Genomic DNA, 19,055 nt, shown 5'->3' on the forward strand with positions numbered 1-19,055 from the left:
TGGGTCTTGTTTTTGTATCCATTCAGCCAGTCTATCTCTTTTGGTTGGAGCATTTAATCCATTTATGTTTAAGGTAATTATCGTTATGTATGCTCCTATTACCATTTTCTTAATTGTTTTGGACTTGTTTTTGTAGGTCTTTTCCTTCTCTTGTGTTTCCTGTCTAGAGAAGTTCCTTTAGCATTTGTTGTAAAGCTGGTTTGGTGGTACTGAATTGTCTTAGCTTTTGCTTGTCTGTAAAGGTTTTAATTTCTCCGTCAAATCTGGATGAGATCTTTGCTGGGTAGAGTAATCTTGGTTGTAGTTTTTTCCCTTTCATCACTTTAAATATGTCCTGTCACTCCCTTCTGGCTTGCAGAGTTTCTGCTGAAAGATCAACTGTTAATCTTATGGGGATTCCCTTGTACGTTATTTGTTGTTTTTCCATTGCTGCTTTTAATATTTTTTTCTTTGTGTTTAATTTTTGATAGCTTGATTAATATGTGTCTTGGCATGTTTCTCCTTGGACTTATCCACTGTGGGACTCTCTGCACTTCCTGGACTTAATTGAGTATTTCCTTTCCCGTATTAGGGAAGTTTTCAAATATAATCTCTTCAAATATTTTCTCAGTCTTTCTTTTTCTCTTCTTCTTCTGGGAACCCTATAATTTGAATGTTGGTGTGTTTAATGTTGTCCCAGAGGTCTCTGAGACTGTCCTCAATTCTTTTCATTCTTCTTTCTTTATTCTGCTCTGTGCTACTTATTTCCACTATTTTAACTTCCAGGCCACTTATCCGTTCTTCTGCCTTGGTTATTCTGCTACTGATTCTTTCTAGAGAATTTTTAATTTCATTTATTGTGTTGTACATCATTGTTTGCTCTTTAGTTCTCCTAGTTAAACATTTCTTGTATTTTCTCCATTTTATTTCCAAGATTTTGGATCGTCTTTTCTCTCATTACTGTGATTTCTTTTCCAGGTAGACTGCCTATTTCCTCTTCATTTGTTTGGTTTGGTGGGTTTTTACCTTGCTCCTTCATCTGCTGTGTGTTTCTCTGTCTTTTCATTTTGCTTCACTTACTGTGTTTGGGGTCTCCTCTTTGCAGCCTGCAGGTTTGTAGTTCTCATTGTTTTTGGTGACTGCCCCCAGTGGCTAAGGTTGGTTCAGTGGGTTGTGTAGGCTTCCTGGTGGAGGGGACTGGTGCCTGTGTTCTGGTGGATGAGGCTGGATCTTGTCCTTCTGGCGGGGAGCACCAAGTCCGGTGGTGTGTTTTGGGGTGACTGTGACGCTATTATCATTTTAGGCAGCCTGTCTGCTAATGGGTGGGTTTTTGTCCTTGTCTTGCTAGTTGTTTGGCATAGGGTGTCCAGCACTGTAGCTTTCTGGCTGTTGAGTGGAGCTGGGTCTTAGTATTGAGTTGGAGATCTCTGGGAGAGCTTTTGCCATTTGATATTGCATGGAGCCTGGAGGTCTCTGGTGGACCTATGTCCTGATCTTGGCTCTCCCACCTCAGAGCCTCAGGCCTGACACTCAGCCGGAGCACCAAGACCCTGTCAGCCACATGATTTGCTTTATAGAGCATGGGGGTGTGAAATTTTGTGGACATTTTAATCGTTTCGTTTTTGGAAGTCTGAGGTCTTCTGCCAGTGTTCAGTTGGTGTTCTGTAGGAATTGTTCCACATGTAGATGTATTTTTGATGTATTTGTGGGGAGGAAGGTGATCTCCACTTCTTACTCCTCTGCCATTTTGAAGGTCCGCCCCTCATGTCTTTTAAATTTAAAACATTTTCCTCCTTTTTTTTTTGCCTTCTAGTTCTCTTAAGGAATTATCTGTTGTGTTTATTCCCTCTTTTGTTCCTTTTAGTTTAGTCTTCATTTTCAAAATTTTTCTCTTATTTCAAAATTTTCATGACTTTCAATAATTTCTGAATTATTCTAATTTCTATTTATATTGTTTTTCATCTATTGTGCCATTTTCATAATGTCTTTTTGCTATTTTTAAAATAGAATGTCACAATTTTGATGTATTCTCAGCATGCTTTCATTGTCTATAAGGTTGTTTGTTTTCTGCTCTAATCTAAACTTCATAGCTTTTCACTGTTTTTATATGAAATTGGTTTTCCTGAACTTTTGGAAGGAGATATAGCTCAGGGTAGCTTTCACCCTCTTCTCTGGTTCTCATATTGTGTTAAAAAAAATATAGCAGCTTGCTTTCTAAGACTTGCTGCATCCATTTCCCTCTCCCACACTTATTTGTGCCTTCTCTACTTTACATATTCTGTGCAATTTTTATTCCACTCCCAGCAGTTTCTCCTCTACGTGGGTCTGTCCTGGAAGGCAGCTGTGGTGTCTGTTTTGAGAATTTTTAGGGGCCAGACTGCTCCAGATCCTTCAAATTTTATTATGTTCCCTTCGCACCTACCAGCAACAATTATTGACTATGTTGGTGTTTCCTGTTCGCATGTCCATCAGCTGTCCTGCTGCTTCCCTCTGCTTAGTCCTGCACAGATGATGTAGGAATTGTGGCAGTTGGTGGCTTGTCCTCAGCCACTTTGTTTGGAGTTTGTGGCTACAACCTGTCATGTAGTGTGGTAACCAATCTCTAAAGTGGCCTCAACATTTCCTCTGCTCCCTATACATTCATTCTGCTCTTCGCATCAAAAGATAGAGACGATTTCTCCTCCTGAATCTGAGATGGCCCTGTGGTTGATTTGGCCATTAGAATATGGAGACAGTGACATTCAGGCAGCTCTTGGACTCCAGCCACCATGTGAAAAGGCAAGCCACAAGGAGAGGCCATGGGAGGGAGAACGAAAGTGCTCAGATTAACCGTTCCAGCTCCCCAGAAACAACCATATGAGAGCGATATTGAATATTCTGTTTCATTGAGTCCCCAGAAGACTGCAGTCCTAGCTATGAGAGATAACAAAATAGTTGTTGTTTTAAGTAGTGAAATTTTTTTTTTTTTTTTTTTTTTTTTTGCGGTACGCGGGCCTCTCACTGTCGTGGCCTCTCCCGTTGCGGAGCACAGGCTCCGGACGCGCAGGCTCAGCGGCCATGGCTCACGGGCCCAGCCGCTCCGCAGCATGTGGGATCTTCCCAGACTGGGACGCGAACCCGTGTCCCCTGCATCGGCAGGCGGACGCTCAACCACTGTGCCACCAGGGAAGCCCAGTGAAATGGTTTTTAAGGCAGCAATAGAACTAAAACATTTAGTTTTGTTGTACATGTTGTCCATGGTTTTCAGTTTTGTTATCTAGTTGCTCTGTCTGTTTTTATGTGGGAATTGGAGAGATCCTAAAACAACGTCCTGTAATACCCTTTGCCAAAACCTTCCCAGAATCCGCTCTGACATTAGATTATAAGTTTCTTCTAGGATAGACCACAGTCAAGACCTATGAAACCAACAGGAAATGTAATTCAGAACCAGAACAGAACATAGGGAATTTACAGCTTCCGCCTATGAACTTTGGTCTATTAATCAGCCCTGTATGAAAATAGACTCTCCTCTCCACATTTTCTGCCCCAACCTCATCGCAGTTCACAGTAAGAAAGTTAAAAACCCATGAGTTAGAGGTTAGTTTCCTGGATAACGCCGGGCACCCCAATTCTCCAGAACCAGGTTGGTAGGAACATCAATTAAAATTTCCAACAATCATAACTCGTTCAAAAGAAGTCAGAGTGAATCACGTGGGTACTGCAGGCAAGCTAATAGTCTGGCCCATTTAAAAGCCACTCATTCATTCATAAAACTGTTTATTGAGTGTTTATTATGACCCAGGCACCTAGATATTAGGAAAATATACACCAGGAATTAAAGCAAACATCCCCACTCTTGAGGAAGTTAAATTCAAGTGGCTTATGTTCTTTAAATATTTGTCCAGTGGTCTTTCTACTGTTACCTGAGCATGCTCCTTGGGAGTTGCCCACCTCATTTCCAACTCCCTACACAACTTTCAGCACACTCCCTGAAGAGTCCTGGTCAATACCATTTTATTCATTTCGTTACTTTTTCAGGAATGGCAGAAAATCCCTTGGAAATTGGTTTCTCCACATGCTGCCCAACTAGTCTTTCTTTTAATCCAATACTGATTTCAGAGTCACCAGCGTTAAAACCAAAATGTGGCAGGCAGTTGAGGGGAGTAATGAAGTGCTGGATTTAAATTATTTTCAATTAAAAATGAAAGTTACTTAGGGAGGTGCTTTAACATTTCCAATCACCACAGAATTCTGTAAGGGGCTACTTTGTTAGATTAGTAAGAATTTTGGACCTTTGTGTGTATAGGAGGGTAGGGAGATGAGAGGAAAAGGAGATGAGTAATGGAGGTTGTTAAAAGTTGAAAAGGGCAAGAATGAAACCCATCTTCTCAACACCAACAATTTAGGCAAATCTAGTATTTTAGTAGGTTCTTCATGTGCAACCTGGAAATGTACATTAACAGGAAACTTTCTACCTACTCCTTGACTCTCCTTTTCCCATCCTTGTGTCTGCTGGGATCTGCAAGTGGGTGGAAGACATTGTCATTGTTTATAATGCTCATAAGCCTGCATGGATGTGAATGACATATATTTAGAAATCAAAATAAAGCTTTAGGAAGATCTTCAATTTAATTGAAACTAGTCTAGTCATTTGGGAACCACAAGAGCTTTTTAGGGAAAATCTGCTTCTGTAAGCTGGAGGAAGTGTGGGTGTACTGGAGTCCCGGTCACACCTTGTGATGTCAGTCACCCCCAGGCCGCAGCTGATTGGCTGGGAAGAGCCGAAGCAGAGTTTAAATTCCTGCACCATCAGAGAAGTGTTCAGAACGTCAACACAAGAGTGGCTTCATTGTCACAGATTTCCTCTGTGAGAACATCAGCCTGATTGTTGAGACATTTGGGGCAAAGTCTTTGTGAAACTGAAGAAGGTAAGACATTCTCATTGTTTAATTTTTTTTAATGACTTCTGCCGTGTTGTTTGGAAAATATTAAGTATGCCTACGTGTTGAGCAGCATTATGTCATGCAGAGAAAGATGGGGAGAGCTGTGCCTTGGGTAAAAACGATTCCATTTTGTTCCAGTTGTTTATGCCACAGTAAATAATGACTTTAAAATGACAGGTTAAGTCAATAGAGACAGGTGCTCTTCTCAGTAATACTTTAATTAGATCTCTGCATGGTATTCTGAAAGGGAAATTTTACTAATTAGGAGGCAGATGGAAGGTCATTCTGAAGTTTTTCTTTAATTATCAAAACAAATACAGCTTGTACATTTGGATTTTATGGATATAGGTATGCTTATGGCCTACAAGATGTTATAAAAGAATGTAAACTAGACTGGCAGAACTTTCTAAATATGGTCCCTCAAGTTGAAAATCAGATAATGCTATTCATCCAATAGTATTCCTTATGAACTGAGTAGCTGAAAGGAGATGCTAAGACTACTGAAACAAACCACGGCTGGGATAATTATACTGCTTTTCTGTTGTCTGGCTGGGTCTTCATGTTAGCATGATGCCTTGCATACAGTCAGAGGTCAGTAAATGTTGAATATAACTGTCTTTTAAAAAACCTTTCCTAGTGTAGAAGACTTAGGCGTATATATACTCCTGCCCACGTGTATTTTTATTTGCTGCATTTTTTCCACTTCTTCATCTATATCAGAAGTGTCTGTCTTCCACAGCAGAGTGGGAGCTGAGTGGTCATGCAATGCTTTCTGCATGACATCTAGAAGATCCCACGTGTAACAGCAACACTTCAGGCACTCCTCTTCTTCAAGAGCTATAAGTTCTGGTGACACATACTTTCTGTTTAACTGAGGGCCAAGTAGACTATGCTACTTCGATCTGGTTGGTTAAAATATTTAAACAAACAAACAATTTTCTATCGGGTATTAGTCCGCAAGAAATCCCCCAAATGGTGATGTGGACCAATGCGTCTCAGATGCCATGTGTCCTCCCACATCTATCTTTAATTTGGGGACACCTAGGAGTTATTTTACTGTGGTTGAAAGCATATAACATGGGATTGATTATAACTGGCCTCGAGACAATTACAATTGGAATGTTTGGAATTTTTTTTTTTTTACATCTTTATTGGAGTATAATTGCTTTACAATGGTGTGTTAGTTTCTGCTTTATAACAAAGTGAACCAGCTATACATATACATATATCCCCATATCCCCTCTCTCTTGCATCTCCCTCCCTCCCACCCTCCCTATCCCACCCCTCCAGGCGGTCACAAAGCACCGAGCCGATCTCCCTGTGCTATGCGGCTGCTTCCCACTAGCTACCTACCTTACGTTTGGTAGTGTATATATGTCCATGCCTCTCTCTCGCTTTGTCCCAGCTTACCCTTTCCCCTCCCCATATCCTCAAGGAAATTTTTATTGATTTATTTATTTGGTTTTCTGAATTCGTGATAGAATTCATGTCCTGGCCAAATTCCACTTTATTTTCGAAGAGTAATAAAGAAACAAATTCTAACTAATGGAGGTTCTGGTTAGTTGGGTTCTGGGTAATTTTGCTTTTGTTTAGACAAGCATATTATCATTATCACACATTGTTGAATACTCAAGCACCTAGAACAGTGCCTGGCACACAGGATGTTCTCAACAGCTATTTATTGACTGCTAATAAATGGATACATTATTCATTAGTATTATTAAGGATGACAACATGAGGTCAAAAATAAGCAAACTAAGCATGATACATTGAACTTACGATTTTTCAAGTCTCTCATTTCCTTTCTTTAGCCTACCTCTTTCATCTTTGTTTACATAAAAGAAAATATATACTTTAAAAGTGAATATTGACTCTGAGGAAGGTCTGGAACAAGGTCTCTTACTTGAGAGCACAAAGAAGTTCTGGCTACACTTGAGGGTGGCCAGAGAGAGAAGGGACTGCAGTCCACTTCTCCAGACCCCAAGCAATCTGGATTTTTCAATTCCGGGAGAACAACTCATAAAGGTTGAAAAGCTCTGATACACACACTACCTTCCATAAAGGTGGAACTCAAATTGAGGTTGTTGATGTCCTTTTGTTACATGTTCTCATGGTAGCATGACAGCACGTGCGATGTAGAAATGACATTTACCAATCACTGAAGAAGAACGTAGGGTTCTGGTCTCATCTTTTAGGCTTGTAGCCGTTTTGCTCATTTATGACTCAGAATAGGGCTACTGCGTATCTGCTTCTACTCTTTTTGGGGTGGTAGGTAAAACGCTTATGAAAGTTTGGAGCTCCCGTTTGGAATACACTTCACACAAGTATAATTATTCTTATCAAAAATACTAATTGAGAACCTAACATGTATAGTGCTTGAGCTCTGACTTTCTGTAATGCTTAATAGCAGACTATATTCTATGGTTGGCAACACCGGCTCTCTCGGGACCTCAGGCTGTATTTTATTTTAGTTTGCCAGACTTCCAGTTGGAAAATTATGACTTTGAGTCGGGGTGCTAAATGTTATTTCTAGAAGCACGAGCGAGTTACTGCATCTTCCTTATGTTTCATAATATTACACCCCTGAGAAACTGAGCCCTGGAAGCACACACTTCCTTCATAAAACACACAACATTCATTGGTGTAGAGCATTTTTTTTTTGTTATTTAGATAAGAGAGAAACAAAAGAAAATACAAGAGGAGAACAACATTTGTTGACTTCTTGGAACATTTGCTGGCCTTTAGAGCACCATGAGATTATCACTCTATTCAAATTTCACTTTGAAAATGAAAATGGCGAGCCACCTCATGATTATTTGACCTATGAAGCCAAAACCATCGGTACACAGTTATTTTGAGAGTGTCGTATTTGGGAGAAACTTTCCTTTCCTTAAGCAATGAACCTGAGAACTTAAAAGAAAATGTTTTGATTACGGGAACTAAAGGGAAGTGTAGGGGAGGAAAAGTTTTCCTCTGTCCTCTTGGGGTCTCTGGCTGAGCCTAAGAATTAAACTGGCATAAGACAGAGGAACAGGAAAAAAGCATACACGTTTTATTAAAATTTTTACACGTACGTGCGCACCTTCACAAGAGAATGAGGACGTGAAGAAGTGACCGGAGTGGAAGATTTTACACCTTTTAGGCAAAGAAACAGTGCATTTGTGAAGGATTGACAAGACACAGGGGCAGTAGATTGTGGAGAAGTAACCAGGAAGATCAGGTTAGTTTAACAAGATTTCTTTGCATGGACTTCCCTCAGCCTTGACTCCATCTCTGGTGATGAGAATGTCTTCCCTCCTCCTAAGAGAGGGGGGGCACATTTCACGTGGGAGATTTATCATCTCCCGCTTCTGGGAAAAAGAAGGAAGATCAGAGCACCCTTCTTGCATCTGCAGTCTCTTGAGTGCCTTCAGCTCAAAATAATTTTTATGTCAAAGAGGCATATTTTGGGATGGGATATTCTGGTTTCCTTCAGAAGTAATATCTGTTTAATTAGGCTCGTTTTAGGGGCAGCTGAACATTTTCATATGTTTTCTCTGTTCATATTAGGGGAAAGATTTGAAAAAGAAATAAAAATAATATCAACACACAAGGACTGATATGAAGTATGCTAATTAGAATAAAGAAAATAACACAAAGAATAGCTGTGTTGACGAGGAATAACACTCAAGATACAAGAGAGGCTCTATTGGACCATTTGTGCTTTATGAAGGTAGAAATGAGGAACCTTCTCAGTCTCCTTATCTTAGGATTTCTACTGTTTTCTTGAATAAATTTTAAAAATAAGATTAGGTGACTTCCTGAGCCCAATGTTTCAGACATTATTCAGTGTATTCAGACATTATTGAGCAAGGTACTATTATTTCTTAGATCAGAGGTTAAAATCATTTGGAGCACCTTAAAAACAAACCCATGCTTGTTCCCACCCCCAGTGAACTGACTTATTACCCCGTGGTGGGTTTGTGCACTGGTATTGCTTTAAATCTCCCCAGGTGATACTGATATACAACCAAGGTTGGGGATCTCTGGCTTAGATCTTTTGTCACTGGCATAGTATATATTTAACATTTAAAGACACAAATCAGCAAAAGTGAGGTCTGAAATCAGCCAGCAGGATTTTCCGCAGAGTATATGGATGTCCATCTGACCAGTCTGTTAGGACAGCCCCAGGGCTTACGAGTGCAGGGCAAATTATTTTCCTTTTAAATCATTTCAATAACTTTTTACATTAGCATCTAGGACATCTATTTTTAGATATAGAACAAATTGTTTTCCAAACCACCAGTTCTTGAAGTGTGAAATGAAGCCACCCTCCAGGAAAATACAGTTTGATTTGGCAGGTTTCTCTCAGTGTGATTCACAAGTGTATCCCAAACCTCTAATCTTCTCTGAATCCTTCAGTATTGTGAATGACACTTTAAAAAATTAGCATAATCATGTATAATGTATGACTAAAAGTAGCACAGAGGATATTAAATGCTTTCTGGAGCTGTAATATGAAGCCTGCCATAATGCATCTCTTGAAGATGAAGAAAAAATGCAAAACCAAGCTATTTTGTCTAGACGTTATTATGTGGTTACAAATGTGAATGAGGAGCCCTGTGTGTGTGTGTGAAGACAAATGCCCACCACCTATCAATGGTATCAATGGTATGAATGGTATCAATAAATGTAGTTTTTTGGTCGGAAGATATTTGCCAGTCCATTCTGCCACATTAGATAGCTAGTGGGAAGCAGCCGCATAGCACTGGGAGATCAGCTCGGTGCTTTGTGACCACCTAGAGGGGGTGGGATAGGGAGGGTGGGAGGGAGACGCAAGAGGGAGGGGATATGGGGATATATGTATAGCTGATTCACTTTGTTATAAAGCAGAAACTAACACACCACTGTAAAGCAATTATACTCCAATAAAGATGTTAAAAAGAAAAAAAGTGAATGGTCAGAAATTTCTCTATTGCTTTTTCTTAACTTTTCCTCCATTTGTCATAGTTTATGTGTTAGTGAAGAAGTGTTTACAGAGCTCCTCATTGAAAAGTTTTCAATTTATCTCTTCGGAGTGAGGTTTTTTAAAAACAGCTTTATTGAGATATAATTCACACATCGTATACCTCACCCATTTGAAGTCTACCGTTCAATGGTTTTTCATACATTCACAAGAGTTATTCCACCTTCACCAAAGTCAGCTTTAGAACATTTTCATTATGTTCAAAATTCACCCCTTAGTTGTCACCCCAACAGCTCATCTCCTCCAGCCCGAGGCAAACACTTACTTTTTGTCTCTATAGATTTGCCTATTGTGGATTTTTCATATGAATGGAATCATACAATATGTGGTCTTTTGTGTCTGGCTTCTTTCATTCAGTATAATGTTTGCAAGGTTCCTCTACTTCGTAGCATGTATCAGCACTCCATTCCTTTTCATGGCTGAATAATACTCCACTGTATGGATATAGTGCATTTTGTTTATCCATTCTTCAGTTGATGGATATTTGGATGAGTTTATTTTTTTTTTAATAGAAAGAAGGTGTTAAAAAGTTGAAGCTTCTATGTTTCTTGAGGGTGGAGAAAAGCATCTTCTGTCTTTCATCACAGGTAGAGGTGACATACCCAGCAATGAGGACCAGCATCCTGCTTATGTTCTTGTGGGGATTGTCCTGTGCTCTCCCAGTAAGTATCAGGGTAGGGATGCATGGAAAAAAAAAACTGTTTATACCTAAAACTGCACAAATTGCATTGGCTATAAGCCAAAGTGGCTGTGTATGTTCCAGTTAGATGAAAATGTAGCTTCTTAGGAAGCTCTTTTCTTTAAAATATCATCCGAATAATTCCTTGTTCTGTTCACTTGCCGTTCGTATAGTTAGGCTGCTCATGTTTCTTCCTCATAAGAGTGGTTCTCAAAGCGTCATCCCCCAGACCAGTAGCACCAACTAAGACCTTGTTAGAAATGTAAGTTCCTAGGTCCTCCATCAGACCTACTAAACCAGACTCTCCAGGGATAGGGCACAGCTATCTGTGTTTTAACAAGGCCTCCCGGTGATTCTGATGCGTGCTAAAATTTGACTAATACTCCTCCTGAGTATGTGAAGTGCTAATAGCTGCTGCTTTGGAAATTTCTGTGGGCCGACCACTTGTGCTGAATTTTCTAGGTAGCCAGGTATCAAAATACTGAATCTAAGAGTTCTGAAGAATGGAAGGTGAGTAGAAAAGATTTTTTTGAAATATTTTTATTTTAATATGTTATTAGTATAACCAAGATGGCTTCACTGCAAATGTGGAAACTACTACTGACTTAATGAACACATGAATAACCTAAGATATAGGGAGTAAGGGCTATAATTTCTAGTTCTTATAAGAAAATGTAGTTCATATAATGCTTCAACTCCAACTTAATAGTATAATTTGGTGAGGAAGCATTTTCTCCTTTAGCATTATTTTTGTGATTGGTCTTATAGCAGCGCAAGGGGATGGATGACAGTGAACCAAGATTGTCCTTGAAGGATTCGGGCTAGAAGTCTATTTTATCAGATGTCTGGTAGGCAGGACGTTAGGAGATCAAGTCTCGGAAGGTGAGAAGAGAAAGAAGAATGAGAGAACGCTAGAGTCTTCGGAATGATAGCTAATGTTTATTGAGTGTTGGCTCCGAATAACCCAATCGTTATTAACTCTCAATAGTTCAACAACCACCGCCAGACACGGTTCTGTGCGTTTCGCATGTATTAACTTTCTCAATCTTCACAGCACCCCTAGTGAATTAGGTGTTGTATTTTCTGTGTTGAGACACAGAGAGTAACCTAGTCTGTCTAGGTTATGTGGTTAATTACTGTTAGAGCCAGACTTTGAACCCACGTCGCTCTGACTCCAGAATTCATATTCTTTGCTGGGGTGTTACATCCCTCGAAGGGGCCAGGTCTAGTAAGTCAGTAGATTTTCAAGATTGGAACTACAATTGTCACTCCGTATCCGCAGGGCATTAGTTCCAGGACCCCCTCAGATACCAAGATCCATGGATGCCCAAGACCCTTATATAAAATGATGTAGTATTTGCATGTAACCTGCATACATCCTCATGTGTACTTCAAATCATCTCTATATTGCTTATAATACCTAATACAATGTAAATATTTGCTGGAGTGCAGCAAATACAAGTTTGGCCTTTTGGAAACTTCTGGAGCATTCTTTCTTTCTTTCTTCCTTTTCTTAAAACTATTTTTGATCTGAGCTTGGCTGGATCCGTGGATGTGGAACCCATGGATATGAAGGGCTGACTCTAGGAGGAAGGGTTAAAATCTCAACCTGAATCAGAATGTTTTTTCATTACCTTGTTTCCTGCTGGCTTTTAGGTATGACACAGCTAGGGCACAATGATATTAGTGATGGCCAGATAATGTCAGAGGCCTGAGATGGCGTCCTGCCCCTGCTTGAGGCTGGAATAGATATTGCAGGATTTCTTACATGAACTTTCATCAGGAATATCCTTAGGCTGGTTTATTTAAAAGCAGCTGCTGTGGATCCCTTCTTTCATTCAGCCTGAGTTCCCCAAACACACTGTGTTCTCAAGTCTAGCCTTGGCAGGAGAAAAATACCAATGTCTCACTCCCTTCCATTCCTAATTCCAGATGCTAAGTGACTGGGGTAGAGTCTGCCATGGTGCCTGCCGCAGTGTCACAGGGCAAAGACTTTAGGTGATGATAGGTCCTTCCTCTAGGAGCTATCCCAGCCCAGCATTGCTGAGAGGCTTGTTGAAGACATGCTGACAGCAGCTACTCTCTGCTCTACTCTGCACCCTGGGTCTTCATACCCATTGCTCAGTGGCTTTGAGCCACATGGGATTTGGGATTTGGTCATGTTCAAGGCGAGGGGGAGAGTAGATGGGGAGAGGGCACCAGAGGTGGTACAGGCATTCTTAGAGTTCTCATCAGATTAAAGAAAGTGAAATAAATCAGAACTATGACTAAGTTTCAGATTTAGCATGTGTTATTTTGGTGATCTTACGTGACTCAAGAAAGGTTTAATGGCTTTTTCAATTCAGTTTTGTCCGCTATTGAATTTTATAAAGTAGATGTTCTCAAAATGGATCACTTCTTCAGCTTATATCCTATTGAATACTTTTCAAGATGCTTCCATAGGCATTAGCCAATTTCATCCTCACAGCAACCATGTACAATAAGCACAGTGGTGGTTAATATTCTTAATTTACAAATAAGAAACGGACATCAGATTGGTGAAGTGAATTGTGCAAATTCACGTAGAGTGACCAACCATCGCAGTTTACCTGAGACTAGATGTTTCCTGGAACACATGAATTTCAGCGCTAGCATCAAGACAGTTTTCAGGGCTAAAATCTAAGCCAAGGAGCTAACTGAGACTTAAATCTGGGTTTGTGAGTTCCAGCGCTGTTTCTCCTCTCTTACATTTCCTCTAGGTTGTATATTTTTCTTCAAAGAAATTGTATTTTTGTCTAAGTGTTGGAAATACAAAACTCTTCTAGGTTTTTTATATCACAAGGTCTTTTCAGGCCACTGGTCATCTGACATTCATTGTTTAGCCATTTCATTATAAAATAGCATTAATATTCATGTGAATACAAAATAGGTATCAATATACTAAAAAAACCTAAAATTATCCTAAATGTTTTCAATGATATGATCCATCTGTGAAAGAGTAACTTGTCTTCCTTCCTTTTTTACAGGGTCTTTTGGCTCAGACACCAACACCATCTTTGGTAACTATCTCATTGATTTTTTTATCATAAACATCTCATGAAATCACTTTCACACTCTTATCATCATCTCAGGCCGTTTGGAAAGTAGTAAATCCAAACCACAAGCGATTGATGTGTGTCCTATTTTTATCTTTATTCATCAATTACGAACACGAAAAATAAACATTTCTTTTTCTTTTTAGGAGAGAAGTGAGTCATCAGAAGAAAGTAAAGTTAGCTCAAAGGAACAGGTAATTAAACAAACCTTTCTTAAATTTCCAGGCTACTTAGGAATCAAAGGAAATGATGTTATATTAAATTACCTAGTGACCATTCTAAATATAATATTTTCTAACCTTTGGTTATGCTGGCTAAATCGCCCCATGAAATAGGAAGGGAAAAATGAGTGGGAGAATTCAGAGGTAGACATGCCCTTCATTCCATATTTATCACTGGGGCCAGATGATAGACATGTGGCCCTAAATGTCCCTCTAGTTAAAGAGAACACACACACACACACACACGCACACACGCTCATAGACTCTGGAAGACGAGGAATAGCTCACTCATAAATCTCAAATGTTGGTTTCACAATTGGAGCAGTTCAGATCGGGCAAAGAGTTCTGGTTAACGTGAGATGCCTGCTGGGCCTGGAGACCACCTCTGGGCCCGGAATCCTGTTGGAGGAGAGAATAGGAGAGCCCTGAGGAACCTTTAAGGAGACAGCTGCTTTAGTAATGACATCTTTAAAATAGTCTCATCTGTGGCCCTGGGAGAGAGAAAAGCTGACTTAGCTTATATCACTTTAATAGAAAATTTGGTAGCTTCCTTCTCCTTATCCTCTTTCCCGTCCCCACCTTCCCTCTCCCTTCCCCACTCTTCTGTCCTATCATTTTGACCAATCTCAACCCCGAGGGGCTCCAGACATTCTAGGAACCAGGTTTCTCCCTGAAACTTTGACCCATGTTGCATTCTATACTCAATCAGTTGGAAAATGAATTTAGGCTTTTTACCACTATTTACTAAAGATTGTCAGAGGAACATTTTACAGATTTATAAGTGTAGAATTGGGAAAATGCTCTTTTCTGGGGACGTTGTGATGTATTGCCTCAGTGTTCTCTGGGCTCTCAGAGGATGATAGCACCTTGGGAGGGGTACAGTATGTGCCTATCGAGGTTAGGAAAACTAAATAGATGCTCAGTTCCAATGGGTCAGTGTACACCCTAGCGATGGGAAGAGGTGTCACCACCCGGTAGTACTGACCGGAAACTCAGACATTGATGAGTAGGGACATGTGGGAAAAAAAAAAAAAGTTGGCAAGAATGTTCTGTCATAGGATATGGTAGAGAGAGCAGATTTTTCCAGAGCGTGATGAATGAAGATTCACTATCCTCCCTTATCTGAGTAGAGCATCCAATGGTTTTACTTCTGGGGATCACCTCTCTGAGCTCACACTTGGAACTAAGCTGCCTTGGTGGTCACGCTAGCTACAGTTCTTCAGCTAAGCCTTCCACAGGCAACTCTGTGCCTGTGCAAATGAGTTATAAACAAGGTTTTGGTGAGATTTATACCTTACTACAATATTATACTTTCATTTTAGCTAAAGGTTTCATCTGCCTGCCCTAATACATTTTTCCCCCCAGAGTTGATTAGAAAAAAAAACTTGAGTCATTTTAAAAATCACCCAATATTTTAAAAAACTGTGTTTTAAACCAAACAACTTGGTGAGTGAGTATTATAAACCAATTCTTTTTTTTTTTTTTTTTTTGCGGTACGCGGGCCTCTCACTGTTGTGGCCTCTCCCGTTGTGGAGCACAGGCTCCGGACGCACAGGCTCAGCGGCCATGGCTCACGGGCCCAGCCGCTCCGCGGCATGTGGGATCTTCCCGGACCGGGGCACGAACCCGCGTCCCCTGCATCGGCAGGCGGACTCTCCACCACTGCGCCACCAGGGAAGCCCAACCAATTCTTTAATTTACAAAAAATTCTCTGAACGTATCCTTTAAGGACTCACACTTAAATATTGAGTTCCATAAATGTGATTTCTATAAAACTTTTTGAGAAAATGTTTGCAGCATTAAGTGAACTGTGCCTATGTAAAATGGAACGACTTGACTTTCAACTGTTTTTCCTTCCTTTTTAACCCCTGGTTGAAACATTATTGAGCCGTAAAATTGGCTCAATGGCTCTGATGAGGGACATAGGAAGAAGAAAGCAAGCAGAGCCTAGATGGGCATTAAATAACACCCTTGAGAGCAGCTCCTGGGGTACTAACCATGTCTGTTAACCCCAAACTCCAGGTAAATGAAGACCCCAGTGACAGCACTGAATCAGAGGAGGGCCTGGGCCTTGATGATCCGCAATACATTCATAGACCAGCTGGTGGCCTTTCTAGGAGCGGAGGAAAAGAAGGAGACGATAAAGATGATGATGAAGACGAGAGTGGAGATGACACCTCGGCGGATGATGACAATGGCCCAGGACCCGAAGAGAGGCGAGGAGGGAACTCCAGACTCGGAAGCGGTGAGGACCCCACTGACAGCACACAGTCCACGGAGGAGAGTGTCCCACGGGGGGAAGACAGTGCTCAAGACACCACCAGTGAGAGCAGGGACTTTGCCAGTGAGGACGAGGGGCACAGCAGGCCTGAGGGACGTGACTCCACTCCAGACAGCGAGAGTGCAGAGCAGTGGGTGGGAGGCGACAGTGAGGGAGTCGGTAGCCACGGGGACGGCTCTGAGTTTGACGATGAAGGAATGCAGAGCGAAGACCCCAACACCTTCAGGAGCGAGAGAAGCAATTCCAGAATAAGCAGGGCCAGCATCCAGTCAAAAGATTCGAAAGGGAGCAATGGGCAAGCAAGGACTCAGGGTTCCGGTGAAAGCCCGTCAGTGGGGTATCCCAGTAGGAAATTTTTCAGAACGTCTCGCATCTCGGAGGAAGATGGCAGAGGTGAGCTTCATGATAGCAACACCATGGAAGAAAGCAAGAGTGACTCCCCAGAATACCCCGACTCCAGAGAAGCTGGTCTCAGCCCATCCAGGGAACACAGCGAGAGTGAATCTCAACAAGAGAGCGAGGAGGGTCAGTCCCCAGAAGACAGTCAGAGCGTCCAAGACCCCAGCAGCGAGTCCAGTGAAGAGGTTGACCTGCCTTCTCAAGAAAGCAGTAGTGAATCTCAGGAAGAGGTCGTGCACGAGTCCAGGGGGGACAACCCCAATAACGTTACCAGTCACTCAGAAGATCAGGACTCCAGTGACTCCAGTGATGAGGACAGCTCGGATAAACCCTCCAGTTCAGAGAGCAGATCCACAGAGGGGCAAACCGACAGCGAATCCAGTGAGAGCCTCAGATCCTCGGAGGAAAGCCCCGAGTCCACCGAAGAGGAGAACAGCTCCAGCCAGGAGGAGCCCTGGTCTCCCAGCGCCTCGTCAGAGAGCCAGAGCCGGGAAAGCCAGGAGGACAGCCCGTCTGAGGAGGAGCAGAGCAGCGATTCTCAGGACAGCAGCAGATCAAAAGAAGAGAGCGACTCAACTGAGAGCACATCAAGCAGCGAGGAAGACATCCAGTCCAGAAACACCGAGATAGAAAGCAGAAGATTGACAGTCGATGCTTATCACAACAAACCCATCGGAGATCAGGATGACAATGACTGCCAAGACGGCTACTAGCACGGGCGTTCCTGAGCACCTCTCACAGACACGTGTCTTGGGGGTTGGAGACTAGGGAAATCATGAGAACTGTAATTTATTGATGTTTGTATCAGAAGAATAACCAGAGACCATTCCTTTATGAAAGGAAATACTGGACATTATATTTCTTTCTAGGATGTCACCAAACCATAGAGGTTTCGATAATGGGGAATTTCACTAGAATACCCTCAATGAGACCTGATGCAAGGAAAGATGTGCATTATAGCTTCACAGCTGAAATAGTTCCTAACTCATTAACCTAACACACAGTTACTGAGATTCTGTGAGGTACCAGGCACTGTGCCAGGTGCTGGGGATATAAAGAAGTTAAGACTTATTTCTTGCTCCTGAGGAGCTTATGGAGGGATAAATAAAGCGAAAGAGGGATACGTATGACAGAAGCAAGAATTACTACTATCCAGTGAGGTGAGTCCTATAACACAGGTGTGCACAGAACACATGGGAGCACAGAGCGGGGACCAACTTTGCCTTAGAGAATTGGAGAAGGCTTCACAGCAGAAAAGACACTGGACTTGGAGCATTGCATAGGATTTCTCCATTTAAGAAAAGACAGTTCTATTTATTCTTGGTACAGGTAATAGAAAATCCTGTATGAATAAATATTTAGTTTGTGAAAGCACTTTCAAATTATGGCATGGTGAGGTGTTTTGGATAAGCAAAACTTTTTTTTCAATTAATTTATCCTTTTCAATGTTTTTTGTGGTACTCCAGTGAGCATCACCTCCCTGCCCACTGGTGATGATATGGAGGAATGGTTTGGGGAGAGTGGAAAAAGAAAATTCCTCTTTAAATAGACAACTTTCAGCTTACTTTTTTCTAAGATCAGTCTATGTGCAATGTTAGAGAAACTGTTCTCAGAGTCCTTTGCCTGGGTCGCACGTAGCAAAATTGTGTGTATAGAATTCAACTGATTTTTGCCAAATACCCTTTGAAATGTTACCTCAACATAAAATATTTGTTTTGTAATAAAGATAATAATATCCAGAAGAAGTATGTGCTTATTTTTTATAGTGATGTCAATTTTTAGGATATATTTATATGAAACAACTCTTCCTTTAACACACTGCAAAATAGTCTATTAGCTTTCTCCCATTAAAACAAAAGATTTTCTTAAATTATTTCCTGAAAATTTAATTTTATGTATACTTCAGGCAGCATTTTAATAAAGTTACTTCGCGTGTTGCTTATGGTATTTCACTAAATATACCTGTTATAGATAAGGTTAAAAAAAGGAAGCAAACTCTCAGCTTTTGTATAAGGCCATGTGGAAAGTTCACGGTGTTTGGGTTTAACATTAGTTCTTCCTGGTCTCTCTGACAGTCATAAGTGTAAACTCTGGAAACGACAGAGATACACATTCCTCACAGTGTATTTCTTTGAAGGAAACTACCTCACCTCAGCACTTCCACTTTTCAAATGTGTTTTCACACACACTGCCACTAGAGCAAATCAAAATCCCCCTACAAATTCATTCAGAGAATCAAGAAAACTTCCTAACCTTCAGTCTGACCCTTCCTATCCTTCACATAGCTCTGTTCCCTCATAATGTCAAAGCTATGGTCTCTTGCGGAGATAAAATATATATAGTTCTCTAAGCCTCTCCCTTCAGATTTTAATTCAGTAGATCTGGAGTGAACCCCAAGTTCTGTATTTTAAAAAGGATCCCAGGAGATTCTGAAGTAGCCCATCTGCACACCTACATTTGGGTTCTCTGACTCTCTGGATTACTTACCTGGCTTT

The 19,055-nt window shown here is 41.1% G+C and overlaps 1 protein-coding gene across 2 annotated transcripts; it reads left to right on the forward strand.

Annotated features, from left to right (window-relative positions):
- Window positions 1-4,742: 4,742 nt before the first annotated feature.
- DMP1 (dentin matrix acidic phosphoprotein 1) lies at window positions 4,743-18,291 on the forward strand. 2 transcript variants are annotated; one of them, XM_060147091.1, is made up of 6 exons: window positions 4,743-4,886; window positions 10,494-10,568; window positions 11,048-11,095; window positions 13,591-13,623; window positions 13,806-13,853; window positions 15,903-18,291. In XM_060147091.1, the coding sequence occupies exons 2-6, from the start codon at window positions 10,515-10,517 to the stop codon at window positions 17,271-17,273; spliced, it is 1,554 nt and encodes a 517-aa protein (XP_060003074.1). In that variant the 5' UTR covers window positions 4,743-4,886; window positions 10,494-10,514; the 3' UTR covers window positions 17,274-18,291. The 2 variants fall into 2 exon arrangements, with proteins under 2 accessions (XP_060003074.1, XP_060003075.1); XM_060147092.1 differs by lacking the exon at window positions 11,048-11,095.
- Window positions 18,292-19,055: the final 764 nt, after the last annotated feature.

This window comes from Lagenorhynchus albirostris, chromosome 4 (genome assembly GCF_949774975.1).
Source record: "Lagenorhynchus albirostris chromosome 4, mLagAlb1.1, whole genome shotgun sequence".
Lineage (NCBI taxonomy): Eukaryota > Metazoa > Chordata > Mammalia > Artiodactyla > Delphinidae > Lagenorhynchus > Lagenorhynchus albirostris.

Excerpts from the sequence above, each read along its gene's own strand:
- DMP1 (XM_060147091.1), top strand. The coding sequence starts at position 10,515 with ATGAGGACCAGCATCCTGCTTATGTTCTTGTGGGGATTGTCCTGTGCT. Across the intron at positions 10,569-11,047 it reads GATTGTCCTGTGCTCTCCCA|GTAGCCAGGTATCAAAATAC; the intron begins GTAAGTATCAGG and ends TGAATTTTCTAG. Across the intron at positions 11,096-13,590 it reads AGAGTTCTGAAGAATGGAAG|GGTCTTTTGGCTCAGACACC; the intron begins GTGAGTAGAAAA and ends CCTTTTTTACAG.